We start from the raw sequence: 13817 nt of genomic DNA on the forward strand, positions 1-13817 counted from the left end.
AGTCCATATTTCTGCGTTTGCATCTATGGTACATCAGAAACCATGAAGTCACACTTAACAATCCCATATTTGGTGCCATTCTGTGTGTTATAGTGTTTAAACACACACATGGGACAGTCCAGGGTCCACAGAGGGTCCCAACTACAAGAAATAACCTCTTTAACTATTTGTCAAGCCAAACCACCCTTTCATTCAACAAATTCATACATTTGCTCCTCTAGAGTTCCCTTTTCCCTTCAATATTCCCTCTTTTATCAGCACAAACCTCTCTTTACCATGAACCGATGCACTCACAACCACATTGCAGTAGATTACACCCAGAAAAAATGCACTAGAACATGCACAATGTAAAAATGTGAGATTAAAAAGGTTGGTTTTAGTATTTTATTCCACTGAAGTTCACATAGATAGGGCTGGTTTGTGCACATAGCGGTTAGCTTCCCTTAGTCATCCCTCTTTCCCTACAAAACAATATCCAACACTATAACACCACCTGGGGGAAAGTAACAACAGTGCATGTCAATATAGGCTATAACCGTCGTCATTGTTTACTTCACATCATAACTTCATATACAGACCCTACACTTGACAAGGCAAATGACGCATAAAATATTTTCTTTAACACAGTATGGTGCATTTGTTAACAATCTGATCACAATTTGTGGTTTGGTGCATGTGGCTACAACTGTCAAGAGACGGAGAGAAGATACAACTCCATTCACAACACAAACACAGTACAGTGGACACATCATCAGCACACTGTGGAGATGAACACTATCAGAGCTTTTCAGGTCTCCATTACAGAGGTCTCACTTCTTCTCAAGAGCCGTCATACGTACAGTGTGCTATCAATATCTTACACAACAAACCAGGCAGGCATTTATATGTAAACCCTAAAATACAGTCATAAATATATCCAGTGCATGTGGAAGTGGCCAGCTCATATCTGATATTTGGAATGGCAATACAATGTACTTCTATTAAGTGTGGTTTAGCACCAGGAGAAAAGTGGTTAGACAATAAGATTGGATCATGCTTTTGTTGTGTTGTGTATAATCTGTAAAGAGATCTTAGAATAGAGGCTTGTGGCTCTGACAATAATTAGCAGACAAGAGGAAAAAAGAATTAAATCCATCGCTGAACGCTTTCAAAGCGTATGAATCTTTTTTTCCCCACATAACATTTCAAAAGGCATAACATTTCGAAAAACCCTTTCTTTTCCTTTGAGTGCAGTGTGCATTGCATTTCACAGAAACATTAAACAACAAAAAATAATTGATAATCACAATAACTAAAATAGAAAAATAATAAAGTGAGGAAGTGCCACACAGACACAAAGGGAAGACCCAGATGAAATGTCTAGCTGCACGGATCATATGTTACTACGAAACGCATTTGAAACACAGCAGAGGTCGGATATAAAAGAAACACATTTGTATGCTACGTTACAATCAACCAAAGTTAGAAAGAAAAATCTGACAAAACTGGGGCTGCTGTTAAAATGTTACGCAGATTCCCTTTGGAGTCAAGCACAACAGTGTACAAACCATACACGTAAAAGGACCGATTCAAAGAGAAAATAATGAAATACGACACTGAATTAAAGACAAATTAGTCAAATCCATGTGAGTGAAATTCAGTGGGGTGCAGAGAGGGTGAGAGGTTGTAGTGAATTAACGAAAATGGCGTGACAACAACGAAGTAGCGTCCCGTCGAGGTCTAAAGCACGCGCTTAACCGAGGCTGGTGATGTTGGCCTTTCCTCCGGGGGGAGCAACAATGCGCTGGGTGTTACGACGGGGAATATTGTCATCGATTTGAGCACCTGGGTGATGAGGAGGAATGTTGTTAGCGCCAAAAGACGTAGAGGTAAAAGAGCGTATGGCGGATGGGACATTGTTGGACTCACCGGACAAACTGAAGCCAGACTGATGGAGGTTGCGTACAGGTTGCTGAGTGAACGGTGCGTGCTGCTGTTCCCGTTTTGTGGGCGACGTCTTCACAGATGAAACGGCAGACACTTTGGGAGTCACGGTAACCTCACACACGGGACCATCATACTGGCCCCTGGGAACGCCGCGCAACTCTGTCAGCTAAAGATGCAACAGTAACCGTATATTTAGACAATTACTGATAGTTGAAAGAAGTCTACACACGCATACAGATTATCTTTACCCTGCTGCGGGCTTTTATCCTCTTGTAAACCTGATCGGGGAAGGGTTTTCGGCTGATGTAGCGGCCACAGCCCTCAATCGCGTGAAGCGTTCCTTCCTCCAGGACAATTTTACCCTGGCTGATTACGACCAGAGGAGCTCCACGCACTTCTGCGCCTTCAAATATGTTATACTCCACTGCCTGTCAGGAAGAGGGAGGGAAAGAGAACATTTTTTTTTATTTGTAACATCTTAACACACAAATAACTAATATCCATTACAATTCTCACCAGGTTGTGAGTCTTGGCTGAAATGATCTTGGTGACATCTGGATCCCAGAGCACAAGGTCTGCATCAGAGCCGACAGCAATACGGCCCTTACGTGGATAAAGGTTAAATATTTTTGCTGCATTTGTGCTGGTCACTGCCACAAACTGGTTCTCATCCATTTTTCCAGTCGCCTTATGAGACAAGAAAAAATTACATGTAGTTCATTGTGGCTAAGACACAGCTTCAATTAGGCGTCTTAATTTACTTACCACACATTTGTCCCAGATCAGGGACATCCTCTCCTCCACACCATTGGTACCTTCAGGAATAAGGGTAAAGTCATCTTTGCCTATTGCACGCTGAGAAGTTTGGAAGGTGCAATGAGCACTGCCAGTCACTTGCAGGTCCCCACTAGAACAAAGAATATAATACATGTTGAAAAAGTTAGATATTTTAGCTCATGTTAAGATCCTGACTTTAGATCTACCATGACAGGAGAGAGTTGAGATAATCAGGAGTAGTGGGATCAGGGCTCAGTGGAGGAGAAGTGACAAAGGCAGCTGCCTTTGCCCAGTTCTTGCTCCAGTAATGAGTACCATCTGTAGCTAAGCTGGCAGATATGGGCTCCCCATAAACCACAGCACCTGTGGGGCAGAGACGGATGATGCAACATCAGACCAAACCCAGATAATAAAAGACAAAAATAGATAGACCAGAAATATACCCTTTTTTCTTGCCAGGGCAATGACATCAGCAGAGCTCTTACTCATCACCTTAGTGACGTAAAGGGGACAGTTGGTCTGATTGGCGATAGTGACTGAGCGGTTCACTGCCTCAGCCTCCACCTGCAGATAACAAGAGTCAGAGGTCACAGCGTCAGCCCTTTTCATGTGGGGAAACAAATTGTTGCCAATGTGGCTGTAGCGAAATGTTAAAGGTGACCTAGGTACACCACTGAAAACCAGAAGGCACATTTCTACATCATTATGACCGGTATAGCCTTAGAGGGCGTGTCCAGGTCACATCTGTAGTATAAAGAGGTATCAGTCCAGTCTGCTTCTTTACAGCGCCTTTAAGTTTCTTTTAGTGGAAAGTTGCTGGTTGCGTTTTTTGAAAAACCTCCTCACATATCCCAAATCTGTTCTGTATTTTTTAAAAACACATTTCTCATCAATTTTATTATCGTGCCACTGCTGCACAACATTCAGTTCACGGGGAGGAAGGACTTCAGAAAGAATGGGTGGAAACCTCAATATCAAACAGAATCATGCAAAGTCATGAGCACGTATTTACAGGCTTGTGATTTAGTGCAACATTTAGAGGCAGAAATACTATTCTGGTTCCAGAACAATGTATTTATGAGCACAATTATTATAAAAAGGTATAGATTTACATTGAATAGATACAGCCAAAAAAGATAATTTAATTGAAGATTTTCCTTAATATTACACAGTGCACCTTTAAGAAAACGTTAATAGGATGTTTTAATGGAGGTTTTAAATGTTGATATAGGAAAGTCAGTAGTTTACTGGGTGGTAGCTAAAAAAGTCATGTTAATGCAGAGTTTTACTTTGTTAACTTGAGAACACAAGGATATCTGTACCTCCTCAGGGCGGCTAAGCACATGACCTTCAGGACCAGTGATACCAAGTTCCAATATACGTTTTTGCTCCTAAATGAAAAACAAAATATGTGTAGTAAAACACACATGAATAATACAACTAAATTCAAAGTTGAATTGTTACCTCTGCGATGATGTCTCCATTCTCAGCGTGCACTTGTGCAATGGCTCCCAAGTCTCTGATGACACTGAACACTTCATAAATCTAAGAAGACATACTTTTAGTAATATTAAAGCTGCCGGTATAACTAACATTTTGAAACCTAAATAACACAAAGGAAGCAAAGCCCAATCAGAAACAAATTACCTGGGAGTCAGAAAGTTGGAAAACATCCTTATAAGCCAAATAGACGAGGAAAGAGTTGACACCTAAAGATATAAACACCAAAAGCGGAATAAAGCAAGAAACAAGACAAAGAAAGATCATGGGGATTATGGCAAAGCAGCATTGTTTTAAATACAGAGAAAGTAAATTAGACAGTGCAGAGGGGCAAACGCAATGCAAGAAGGATTTCAGAGAAAGAAATGTAAGGGAAAGGCAGCATTTGAATTAAGAGGGATTGTGGCGGTACCATGATCCTTCACTAAGGTCTCCATCTCCTCCTGAATTCCCTTGTTCCAGTCAGTGAGATCCACGTGCAGGGAGTAGTCGCAGCAGGACTTGCTGTCGGCCCATTCCCTCCACTGGTTAAAAGCAGATAGTAAACTAGTGCCAGGCTCGGGCACCACATGATCAACTAGAAAACACAAAGTAAAAAGATGACATAATTAAAAGGACACACACTTTGGGCATATGGACTTGCAGAATAGAGTGCAAAGAGTTTCACATACTGATCATGGTGGTCCCTCCGGCTAGAGCGGCGCGGGTGCCCTGGTAAAAGTCGTCCGCTGAAATCATACCTCGATCGGGCATCTGAAACCGGGTGTGCACATCAATCCCTCCAGGCATAACCATTTTCCCATGTGCCTCAACCGTCTTGACACCCCCAGGGACAATGAGGTTGTCACCAATTTGCCTAAAAAATAATAAGTGATTATTGACAAATATGGTTACAATCAATTACAAAATATGCACAGATAAGAACTGCAGAACTTACTTGATAACTCCATCTTCCATATAAATATCAGCCAAAAATGACTGATCATCATTAACTAACTTTGCTCCTTTGATGAGGAGGCGATCGCTCTGAAATCAATAATATTATTTAAGAGTTACACTACGACACTTCAGACATTACAAAATACAATAAACTTCACTGTACCACAAACAATCACTACTAAATCCATGTCACTACACATTTATATTTGGGAATGAGCCGTAGTCTAGAAGAAAGCCATTATATTTCAGTATGATGCATTGAGAACTGTGTACAATTGTCTTGACACAAATGCAGCTTTATACTTTATTTGAAAGAACTAGTGTCTGAAGAGACAAATACTTCACTCTGACCATTTCACTCTTTATTAAAGCTGAATTATACGTGTCGTTCACTAACTAATCATTGTTCCAAGAAGGAAGCACACATTGTAATGCTGTCATCTTGGATTTGTCACAATAAAATCTTGTCAAAATAGCATCCATTTACCATTTGAGACGATAAAAAGTATATAAAGGCAGTGGAATTTGTAAAGGGAATTCTATTGTAATTGTTTTGGTGTGACCTGCCCACTGACCTACTTTATGCTGTGTGCTACATTACTCTCCAATTACATTATTTTTAAGGTTAGACTTTAAAAAATGCATGCACACAACCTTTTTCTGCAAATGTTGACATCAGCCAATCAGTTCACACCCAAACAGTGACATTATTTAATTGTGGCAGGGTATTGATGCTAGCTTGGACAAGGCAAGGATGCTGACTGCTCTCTGAAGTGCACGAAGGGAAAAAATATGCAAGAATACAATGATTTATGAACACATTTCTGTTTCTGCTAATCTGCTACTGCTGCTGCTGCTGCTTTGAGGTGTGTGTGACCCGAATCAGAGCTGGTGACAGGCAGCGGCGGCTCGGTGGATGCTAGCTTTCAGTCTAATCCCACGGTCCTGTGTGTGCGTGTACCGACAAAAAGCAGCAACACAACGAGTCTTCAAATACTCACAGTGATTTTAGGGATGTTCTTCTTTCCTTGGTAACCCGACATTTTGAGGATCCCCCCTTCTTCCGACAGCTACGCTCAGCCTCTTCTTCTTCTTCTTCTTCTTCTTCTTCTTCTTCTCTGGCTAATACGAGGAGCTAGCAAGCCAATGAAAGGATGAATGGATGCTCTGCTCGGTGCCTGTCGACGCCCTGAGCCGCTTTCAAATCAAACCAAGGCTGAGAGCCGCGGCAGTGCAGATGGAAGTGGACGGGCAAAAAAAAAAAGAGTAAGGGAAAATGACCCCAAAAGGACCCAAAGAACCAGGCAGGTACCCAAAAGGAGCCGGACTACAAAGAGACATCGCGCATGCGCAGTACCCCGCCCTGCTCAGCCCTTTGGTGTGAAACTATTTATTTTCTAATATATATATCGGCAAGTCAAATGATTATTTCTGTTGTATGTTGAGCTTTTGGACCAAATAAAGGTTGGGGACTGAAAGCTTCAAGATAGATTATAAATGTTAAAAACAACAGAGGACAAGGAGATGGTCACTCCTTTTCTGAGACATCACAGCTACAAATAAAATGTATTATTGAGGAATATTAGAATTGGTTTATTCTTTTTGACATTTCGATTTAATAATACCACTGTCTTTGTTACAAAAATGTCTCTTTGAATATGTTTAAAGTCTATGTAGTCCAGAAAATGATTATGAATATCAAAATACTAGACTATTATTTATATTATTTATAGTGGACTAGTCATTAGTTCATTAATCATTGCAGACCTATTTTCCAATCCCATCCACTTTGTTTTGCACATTTCATAAATATAAAAAATAAACATAAGCACAATACAATTTTGTAATAGGCCTATCTGAATGTTATGGGGATAATGCTACACTTAAGCGTCTCCCCTGATCAAGTTATGAACATTTACTGAAACACAAACACAACCCGAGTTGATTTATAGATTTATTAATTTGAGACATTTGATATAGTAACAACAAGCTTTCTATTTCCAAATGTATTGTATTGCACTGTTTGTACATTAGACAGCTCTAGCTTATATAAACTAACTGTATGTTGTTCAGTTTACATGTTGCTTTTCAACAAATGTGTCAAATACAGTGACATTACATTGTCACTGTCTTTTCATATGCATCCCTTTTTCAGAAACCACTTCCTTTTACACATGCACTTTCTTGTATTGCCGTAACTTATATGTACATTATATTTTACTGTACAGTTTGAAATTATTGCATAACAAAAACTATATAAAACCTCCTTATAAGCTTCAGACATTAGCGCATACATTTAGGCTGCCACATAATATTAAGTGTTTCGATAGCACTGTTGCCAAGGTGGTCATTACAAGTAGCAGATCACAGCTTATTATTGTCACATCTAGTAGTAGTAGGTAAATTCTATAACAGGGATTTCAAACAACTAATAAAAGACCACCATGTTGGCCAACAAAAAGATATGTAGGAGAAAAGAAATACAATGAAGACTTTAATTTGGCACCAGACAATATACAGTACAAGATTTTAAACCTACACAAAATTACGTTCTCTAACCTCTACGGAAACATACACAGAAAGTAAAATCAAACTTTCATTTATCTAATGTCTTAAGGCAACTGAAAAGGTTTTGGAATAATTTGTTTTTGTACAGATTTTGGTTATTGTCATTCAGACAGTTTGATGCTCAATTTAACATGTTCTAAAGTTAGTTGTAAAGTTAAATTTGGTTAAGTTAAATTTGGTTGTAATTACTGTACAGAGTACGCAGATATAAAGGAGTGCAACTGTGATATGGAAAGGAAATGCACTTAACTATAGTGCATGTGATACACCGAAGGCCAACAGAAGACACAATGTTGACATAGCTTGACTATGGAAGAGTAATGGACAAACTTGAAGCAGGACATCCAGGCACTGCTTGGAGATCTACTCAGTATGTGCTGGTGCGGGCAATGGCGATTCTTTTCCCAAAGAACACCCTATAAAGACAAACAAATTCACATAGTAAAACATTTCAATTTTGTGTATCTATTTGCTCCCATAGGTTTAAGAACACAGCAAGTTGTACCATTACTTCTCTATTGCTGGACATTTTGCTTACAAAGAAACTTGAAACTAAGAACTAAGAAACACTTTGGACATTGATTAATCGACTAAAAGGGGTGTGGTGATAGTGAAAAGACAGATCAGACTGCCAAGTTCAAACGCCAGCTAATTCACTTTAAGCCCTCTCCTTTATTTATTAACCTTTATTAAAACAAGTCAAAACAGAAGTTAGTAAAACATAGAGACAAGCAGCATTTCTGCTCATGCGCAAAAAATATATAATCATAATTTTAATAAAATAATTACCCACCTTCGACAGATCAATCAACTAAACAAGTACGGCTGTAAACATCACTAACAGCATGAAAATATTAACTAAATAGTGAATAAAGACTACAAAAAATATGATTAAACTCACCCAATGCCAAGAGCAAGAATATGTGAGATGATCAAAGAAGGAATGACTACTTTGAAGAACTCTGCAGAGAAGATGCCACCTTTCTTCATGACACCACTTTTTCTCATACTCAGAGATACTGAACGCCTGGGATGTCTAAAGTGAAACTCTCTAAAGGAACAAAACAAAAATAACAATTTAGATAGGATAAGATGCAATGCAGAAAGTAAAAATGACTTTTTACTTTGGGGGTAAGTATTCAGGTCTGCTGGACCAATCAGCGACCCAGTCTGCTTCTTTTTTAGACTGGATGTCTTCATTTTCATCCTTCTCTTGGACATCTTCTTCAGACTATGTTTTTATAAAATAGATAAATAATTAGTTCAATAAGGCAATATGGCATTTTATCAGAACAGAATATGGTTGCAGATGAGTTTAGAGTGACTGTGGCTCAGTTCACAGATGCACACAAATCTCAAAGTTCAGTCCTAAGCTTTGATCAGTGCAAACCGCTGTTGTGACCTTATGGGTACATTTCCCTCACCTTGCCCACAAGGTTTAAGCATGAACGTGATGGTCGAAGGGGCATTATGCACTACAGAAGTAGCTTAGGTACCACCACAGAGTGTGGGGAGAGGATGTAAAATGGCCTAGAAATGCCACTCTTGAATATCATAAGATATTACTATCATTAGTTAATTAGTGTGATTTTACCTGACAATCTTCTGGACTTGACATCTCAACATCGAATGTAATCTGACCTTCATCTTGTTCTGGACTTGGTGGCCGGTGAGGACTGTGCAATAAAAAAAAAGGTAAATAAAAATAAAATTTGGTTAAAATATCTGTAGAATTATATTTTGCAATGTTATATATATACATATTACCTTTGACAGGAGGAGTTACTTGGACTTGATTCGTGTTGTGCATCCAGAAGTATCTTTTCCATATCTCCATTGTGGATAGATGACGATGATGGCACATGCTCCAGACCTCTGAAGAAGGACTCATTGTTTTCAGGCACGTCTCCCAAACCAGCATTTGCATTTATTTGGTCTGCCGCAGGTGGCACAAGAAGGTTATTTTGAAGAATCTGTGTTCCAGTGTTCCCATTCAGTTCCAACTCTACCCAAGAGCCTTTGCACAAATGTCAACAAAAATGAAAAAGAAAGAATTAGATCACTGATATTCATGTAACAATACATATTTATTTTTTACAAATACAAACAGTTGACCTACATTTTTTTGCTTGTTGAAATTTAATTGACTGAAAATGATCCATGCGTCTTTGTGCCACTGCCCTACAAACAGCTTTCCTTGACTAAAGGGATTATGTAATCTCTATGTAGTAAAGGGTTAACTGAGTCCGTAATGCAATAACGTGTAAAGAACATTTAGTCTTGAATGTCAGGTGGGTTACGGGTATTTCATGGATGAACAAATGTATGCACAGAAGCCCTTTTGGAGGATGCAGCCTCTCGCACGTCCACGGTTGCATAACCGTGTGAGACAAAAGCGCAGACACGTCGCTGCTACAACAGAGACGCCTTAAAAAGTAGGACATGTCTTGGTCCTACAATTTTATCAACACAACGATATCGTAGGGCAGTTAAGACACACAAAGGCTAGCAAGCATCCGATTAGGATTCAAAGTCTAGCATCAGGTCAAATACGTGTTTTAACCACTGTTGATAGACCACATTTAAGCGAAATTGGTTCTATAATTACGAAAAATATAAAGGAAATGGCAACATTTAGCTTTTGTCCCAAACTTGTTTTCATTTTGGTTAAGGTCCGCCCAGTGGCTGATCTAGTTTTTGATTTGCTAATGTCCCATCAATCAAACATTTCACGAGACCCCATTGGCTTAAACGCGTTTACGTCAAACCTCATTAGCATGTCCCCTCGCAGCCGAGGAGGAAATTCCAAACCTCAACTTTTAAAATAAAAACACAAATAAAGCTCATGGAAACAGAGCCTACGCAATAAGATCGACGGGTCTGTTCTGAGCAGAAACACAGGATTACAACATACCGTGAAGGCCTGGCTCTTGGTTATTGTTTTGATGAGCAGCAGTGGACATGTTGACTACCCCGTTTTTGTACTCATCAACATGACACGCAGACAAGCTGTAAAGTGCGCATGTGCAGCGTCTGTCCTAGGTCCAGACCATGGATGTGGTCTGGCAAGGAAGCTGCCAGTCTAAAGAACTTTAAAGTCTTTAGTTTAAAGAATTTAATTAAAGTCTAAAGAATGAACTCATGTGCTTTGAACTAGTGGACTTTGAAACGCCAAAGAAGAAGGATAGAAGATTGATTGTAAATTGGTAATACTTTATTTGTAATATTGTATAAATTGATTAACATAAATTAACAGAGGATATCCAAATGAAATGCCTATAAAACATCAATAAAATTTACAAATACATAAAAACTAACTTACTATATAAAACAAGTGTACCAGCACTGTGGGTTGTGCGTAATCAATGGTTACGCAAAACCCACTTAAAATAGTCTCTCGTTCCACTGACAGAGGAAGTTGCTGAAGGCCTTTTTTTCAGGACTGGGAATTGACTTGGTATGATTGTAAAATAAAAATGTCCTGTGATCTCAAGCAGTGAATACTTGATTTGAAGTTAAAATTAATAAATAGTTAGGCAAAATGTCAACAAGAGCCTTGTAAATAAACAAAATGCAGTGCTTTTCTCTTCTTGCCTCCCATGATTACCATCCTACTTCAGAGTATAATTCACAGTGGTGAATCCTTCTCCTGTAATGAACCTTAATATTGAATGATTTTTTAATTTTTTATTCTTCCCAATAAATACCAAACTATGCAATTAATAACATAATTATTTGGCACGTTGATCACACATGCTACGGCTCTCATGTCACACAAACTAATTGTGCCTGACAGGAGCTGGAGGCCCACTGGGCTGGAGGTTGAGTTGCAGTTATAACCTCTGCAAAGTCCTCTTATTGGCTGGCTTCATATCAACAGTGTCTTCATGAGATAATGACAAGAATATCTACACAAAGTTAATAAACAGGCAGATGCGAGATGATTGAGTGCCATCTACTGGAGACATCAAGAATAAAACAAAACATGAAGACAAAGGTTTTACTCACATTCAGCTTTTGTGCAGTACATTATCAAATTGTTTATATAATAATTGTCATTTACTTGATTTTGGTTACTTTGTACATGTTTAGCCACTGTTTGCTGTAGAACTCTGTTGTGAAAAATGCAGAATTTGTCTGTCAAAGAAGCACAAAATCGGACAAAAAAGCACATCCATCCATCCATCCATTTTCTACCGCTTGTTCCCTTTCGGGGGTCGCGGGTGACTCGAGCCTATCCCAGTGACTTCGGGCCTTAGGCGGGGTACACCCTGGACAGTGGCCAACTTGTCGCAGGGTTAACACAGAGACATAGACATTACAGACAATTATTCACTCTCACATTCATTCACTAGGGCCAATTTAGAGTTACAAAAAAGCACATAATGATGTTAATTGATTGTTGTTTATGACTATGAATAATTATGGATAGAAAAAACACAAAAGCCTATTTAGAATAATCATCAATGACCAGTAGTCGCCACTACCAATTGCAAAGCGATGTCCCTGTGTCTTACAATTTATTCCAATGGGGCAAACCTTCTATGTTGCCAAGAACATGTGCATTTTGTAATCTGGAGGAGATTGCAAGATATGACCAATTTTCAGCAAAAAGTTCAGTTAAAAAATTTCATAAAAATGCATGTATTGGGTTTCAATTGTGCATTTTTTGCGCTTAATAATACAAACATGAGTATTTTACATGCATAAAAAAACGAATGTGATTGTTAATTATTGACCTTCTCCAGGCGGCAATAAATATTTAGTTTTGCATTTAACGTGTTGTATAGTCATGTACTATACTATGACTGATATGTCTATAACTTAATCAACAAATTCAACTATTATTCTTGTACGCTGTAAATGACCTACTTCTAAATATGGAGAACTGTGTTATTACATGTAATGAAACAGTTGCCTCTTCATCCACTGCTCCTTTCACTTGAGAAAAGCCCCGGCTTCAACTAGTTTAAACCTACAATCTATGGTTCAAACATATCATCACTGAAACGTTGCCTTCATTAGCATGTCGCTAAATCAAAATTAAAATCGTCTTTTTGCACAAATACAATAAAATCGTACTTGTTTGATTGTTGAGCACTGGCAGAAGAGTTATTACAATGCTAGTAACTAGTAACTAGCATTTGCAACATTAAAAATAGCATCTGTTTAGAATTAATGTGATTTTTGCTCTTGCTGTCATGTCAAGGCAGGATTAAAGATGTTTGATATGAAGGTTATTTTGTGTTTTTATTAAGAATTTTTTTTGACATTGTATTTTTTTTTACATTGAATAAAAAAAATGTCATCGTAAATATATACAATAAATATTTTTATTAGATTCAATGTCAAAAAAAAAATCGATGTAAAAAAAAAAATATTGTAATAAAAACACAAAATAACCTTCATAGTTTGATCCATATTTACCTGTCACAGTGAAGGAGTTTGACTGAGTTCTCACAACTGGACGGATCGGACAAAAAGCAGCGGGAACCATTGAAGTGTGAGTGGAAAGAGTTCACACATTCTTGCAATATATCCAGATAACATAAACCACTTTTCAATCTACATCCACACTAATGTATTTTTGGGGACTTTGCACTCCACTTTTCGGTTCCATTCTCACGGTTTCCCCAGAGTTTATTAAAAATGGCGCGTGTCAGGGCGTGTCCAGCAGACATCAAATAAAAGCATTGGAGAAGAGTTTGTGGAGATGTTGCATGAATTAACAGAACTGTGAAGAATTTAGCTCTGTCTTGGCTTTTGAATGAACTTTCCCATGGATAATGTTGCAGTAACAATTAGCAGCAAAAAACAAACTATAGTTGTACATGTTATTTTTGTAATAATCTCTTTTTTTGCAGATGTGCTGATGTCATACACAGATGGGGGGCCAAACCAGTCTACCCCATGCCCTACATTGATTACATGACAATTCTTGAAATATCCAAAAGGTAAATTCACATATGTTAAACTGGATCATTTCTATTAGTGACTTGACCATAAGTGTCACTTTATTTAAACTAAAACCAGGAATTTAACAATGTAAAAGTTAGCTGCCCCAAATCTGTATTAAATATCATCAACGTCATCTGAAACCCAGCAAT

General features: G+C 38.4%; 2 protein-coding genes across 2 annotated transcripts; both read right to left on the bottom strand.

Moving 5' to 3' along the window:
• Window positions 1-370: 370 nt before the first annotated feature.
• Window positions 371-6234, bottom strand: dpysl2a (dihydropyrimidinase like 2a). Its single transcript, XM_072432758.1, has 14 exons — window positions 6144-6234; window positions 5141-5229; window positions 4875-5059; window positions 4616-4780; window positions 4351-4412; window positions 4168-4248; window positions 4026-4094; window positions 3147-3267; window positions 2910-3066; window positions 2692-2833; window positions 2443-2613; window positions 2175-2354; window positions 1909-2092; window positions 371-1824 (listed from the first exon to the last, which is right to left on the bottom strand). The coding sequence occupies exons 1-14, from the start codon at window positions 6183-6185 to the stop codon at window positions 1733-1735; spliced, it is 1740 nt and encodes a 579-aa protein (XP_072288859.1). The 5' UTR covers window positions 6186-6234; the 3' UTR covers window positions 371-1732.
• Window positions 6235-7080: 846 nt separating this feature from the next.
• bnip3la (BCL2 interacting protein 3 like a) lies at window positions 7081-10769 on the bottom strand. The gene is made up of 6 exons (XM_072433162.1): window positions 10625-10769; window positions 9478-9727; window positions 9305-9386; window positions 8835-8941; window positions 8612-8761; window positions 7081-8126 (listed from the first exon to the last, which is right to left on the bottom strand). The coding sequence occupies exons 1-6, from the start codon at window positions 10671-10673 to the stop codon at window positions 8078-8080; spliced, it is 687 nt and encodes a 228-aa protein (XP_072289263.1). The 5' UTR covers window positions 10674-10769; the 3' UTR covers window positions 7081-8077.
• Between the last annotated feature and the right edge of the window lie 3048 nt (window positions 10770-13817).

Source organism: Eucyclogobius newberryi, unplaced genomic scaffold (genome assembly GCF_026437365.1).
Source record: "Eucyclogobius newberryi isolate DKJ021-1_F unplaced genomic scaffold, fEucNew1.0.hap1 SCAF_6, whole genome shotgun sequence".
NCBI lineage: Eukaryota > Metazoa > Chordata > Actinopteri > Gobiiformes > Gobiidae > Eucyclogobius > Eucyclogobius newberryi.

What these genes read in the sequence shown, in the direction of transcription:
- dpysl2a (XM_072432758.1), bottom strand. Translation starts at nt 6,185, where the DNA reads ATGTCGGGTTACCAAGGAAAGAAGAACATCCCTAAAATCACT. An exon ending in ATGGAAGATGGAGTTATCAA is followed by an intron (nt 5,060 to 5,140) that starts GTAAGTTCTGCA and finishes ATTATTTTTTAG; the next exon opens with GCAAATTGGTGACAACCTCA. An exon ending in GACCTTAGTGAAGGATCATG is followed by an intron (nt 4,413 to 4,615) that starts GTACCGCCACAA and finishes TTATATCTTTAG; the next exon opens with GTGTCAACTCTTTCCTCGTC.
- bnip3la (XM_072433162.1), bottom strand. Translation starts at nt 10,673, where the DNA reads ATGTCCACTGCTGCTCATCAAAACAATAACCAAGAGCCAGGCCTTCAC. An exon ending in CAAGTCCAGAAGATTGTCAG is followed by an intron (nt 8,942 to 9,304) that starts GTAAAATCACAC and finishes ATAAAAACATAG; the next exon opens with TCTGAAGAAGATGTCCAAGA. An exon ending in CCTGAATACTTACCCCCAAA is followed by an intron (nt 8,762 to 8,834) that starts GTAAAAAGTCAT and finishes TTGTTCCTTTAG; the next exon opens with AGAGTTTCACTTTAGACATC.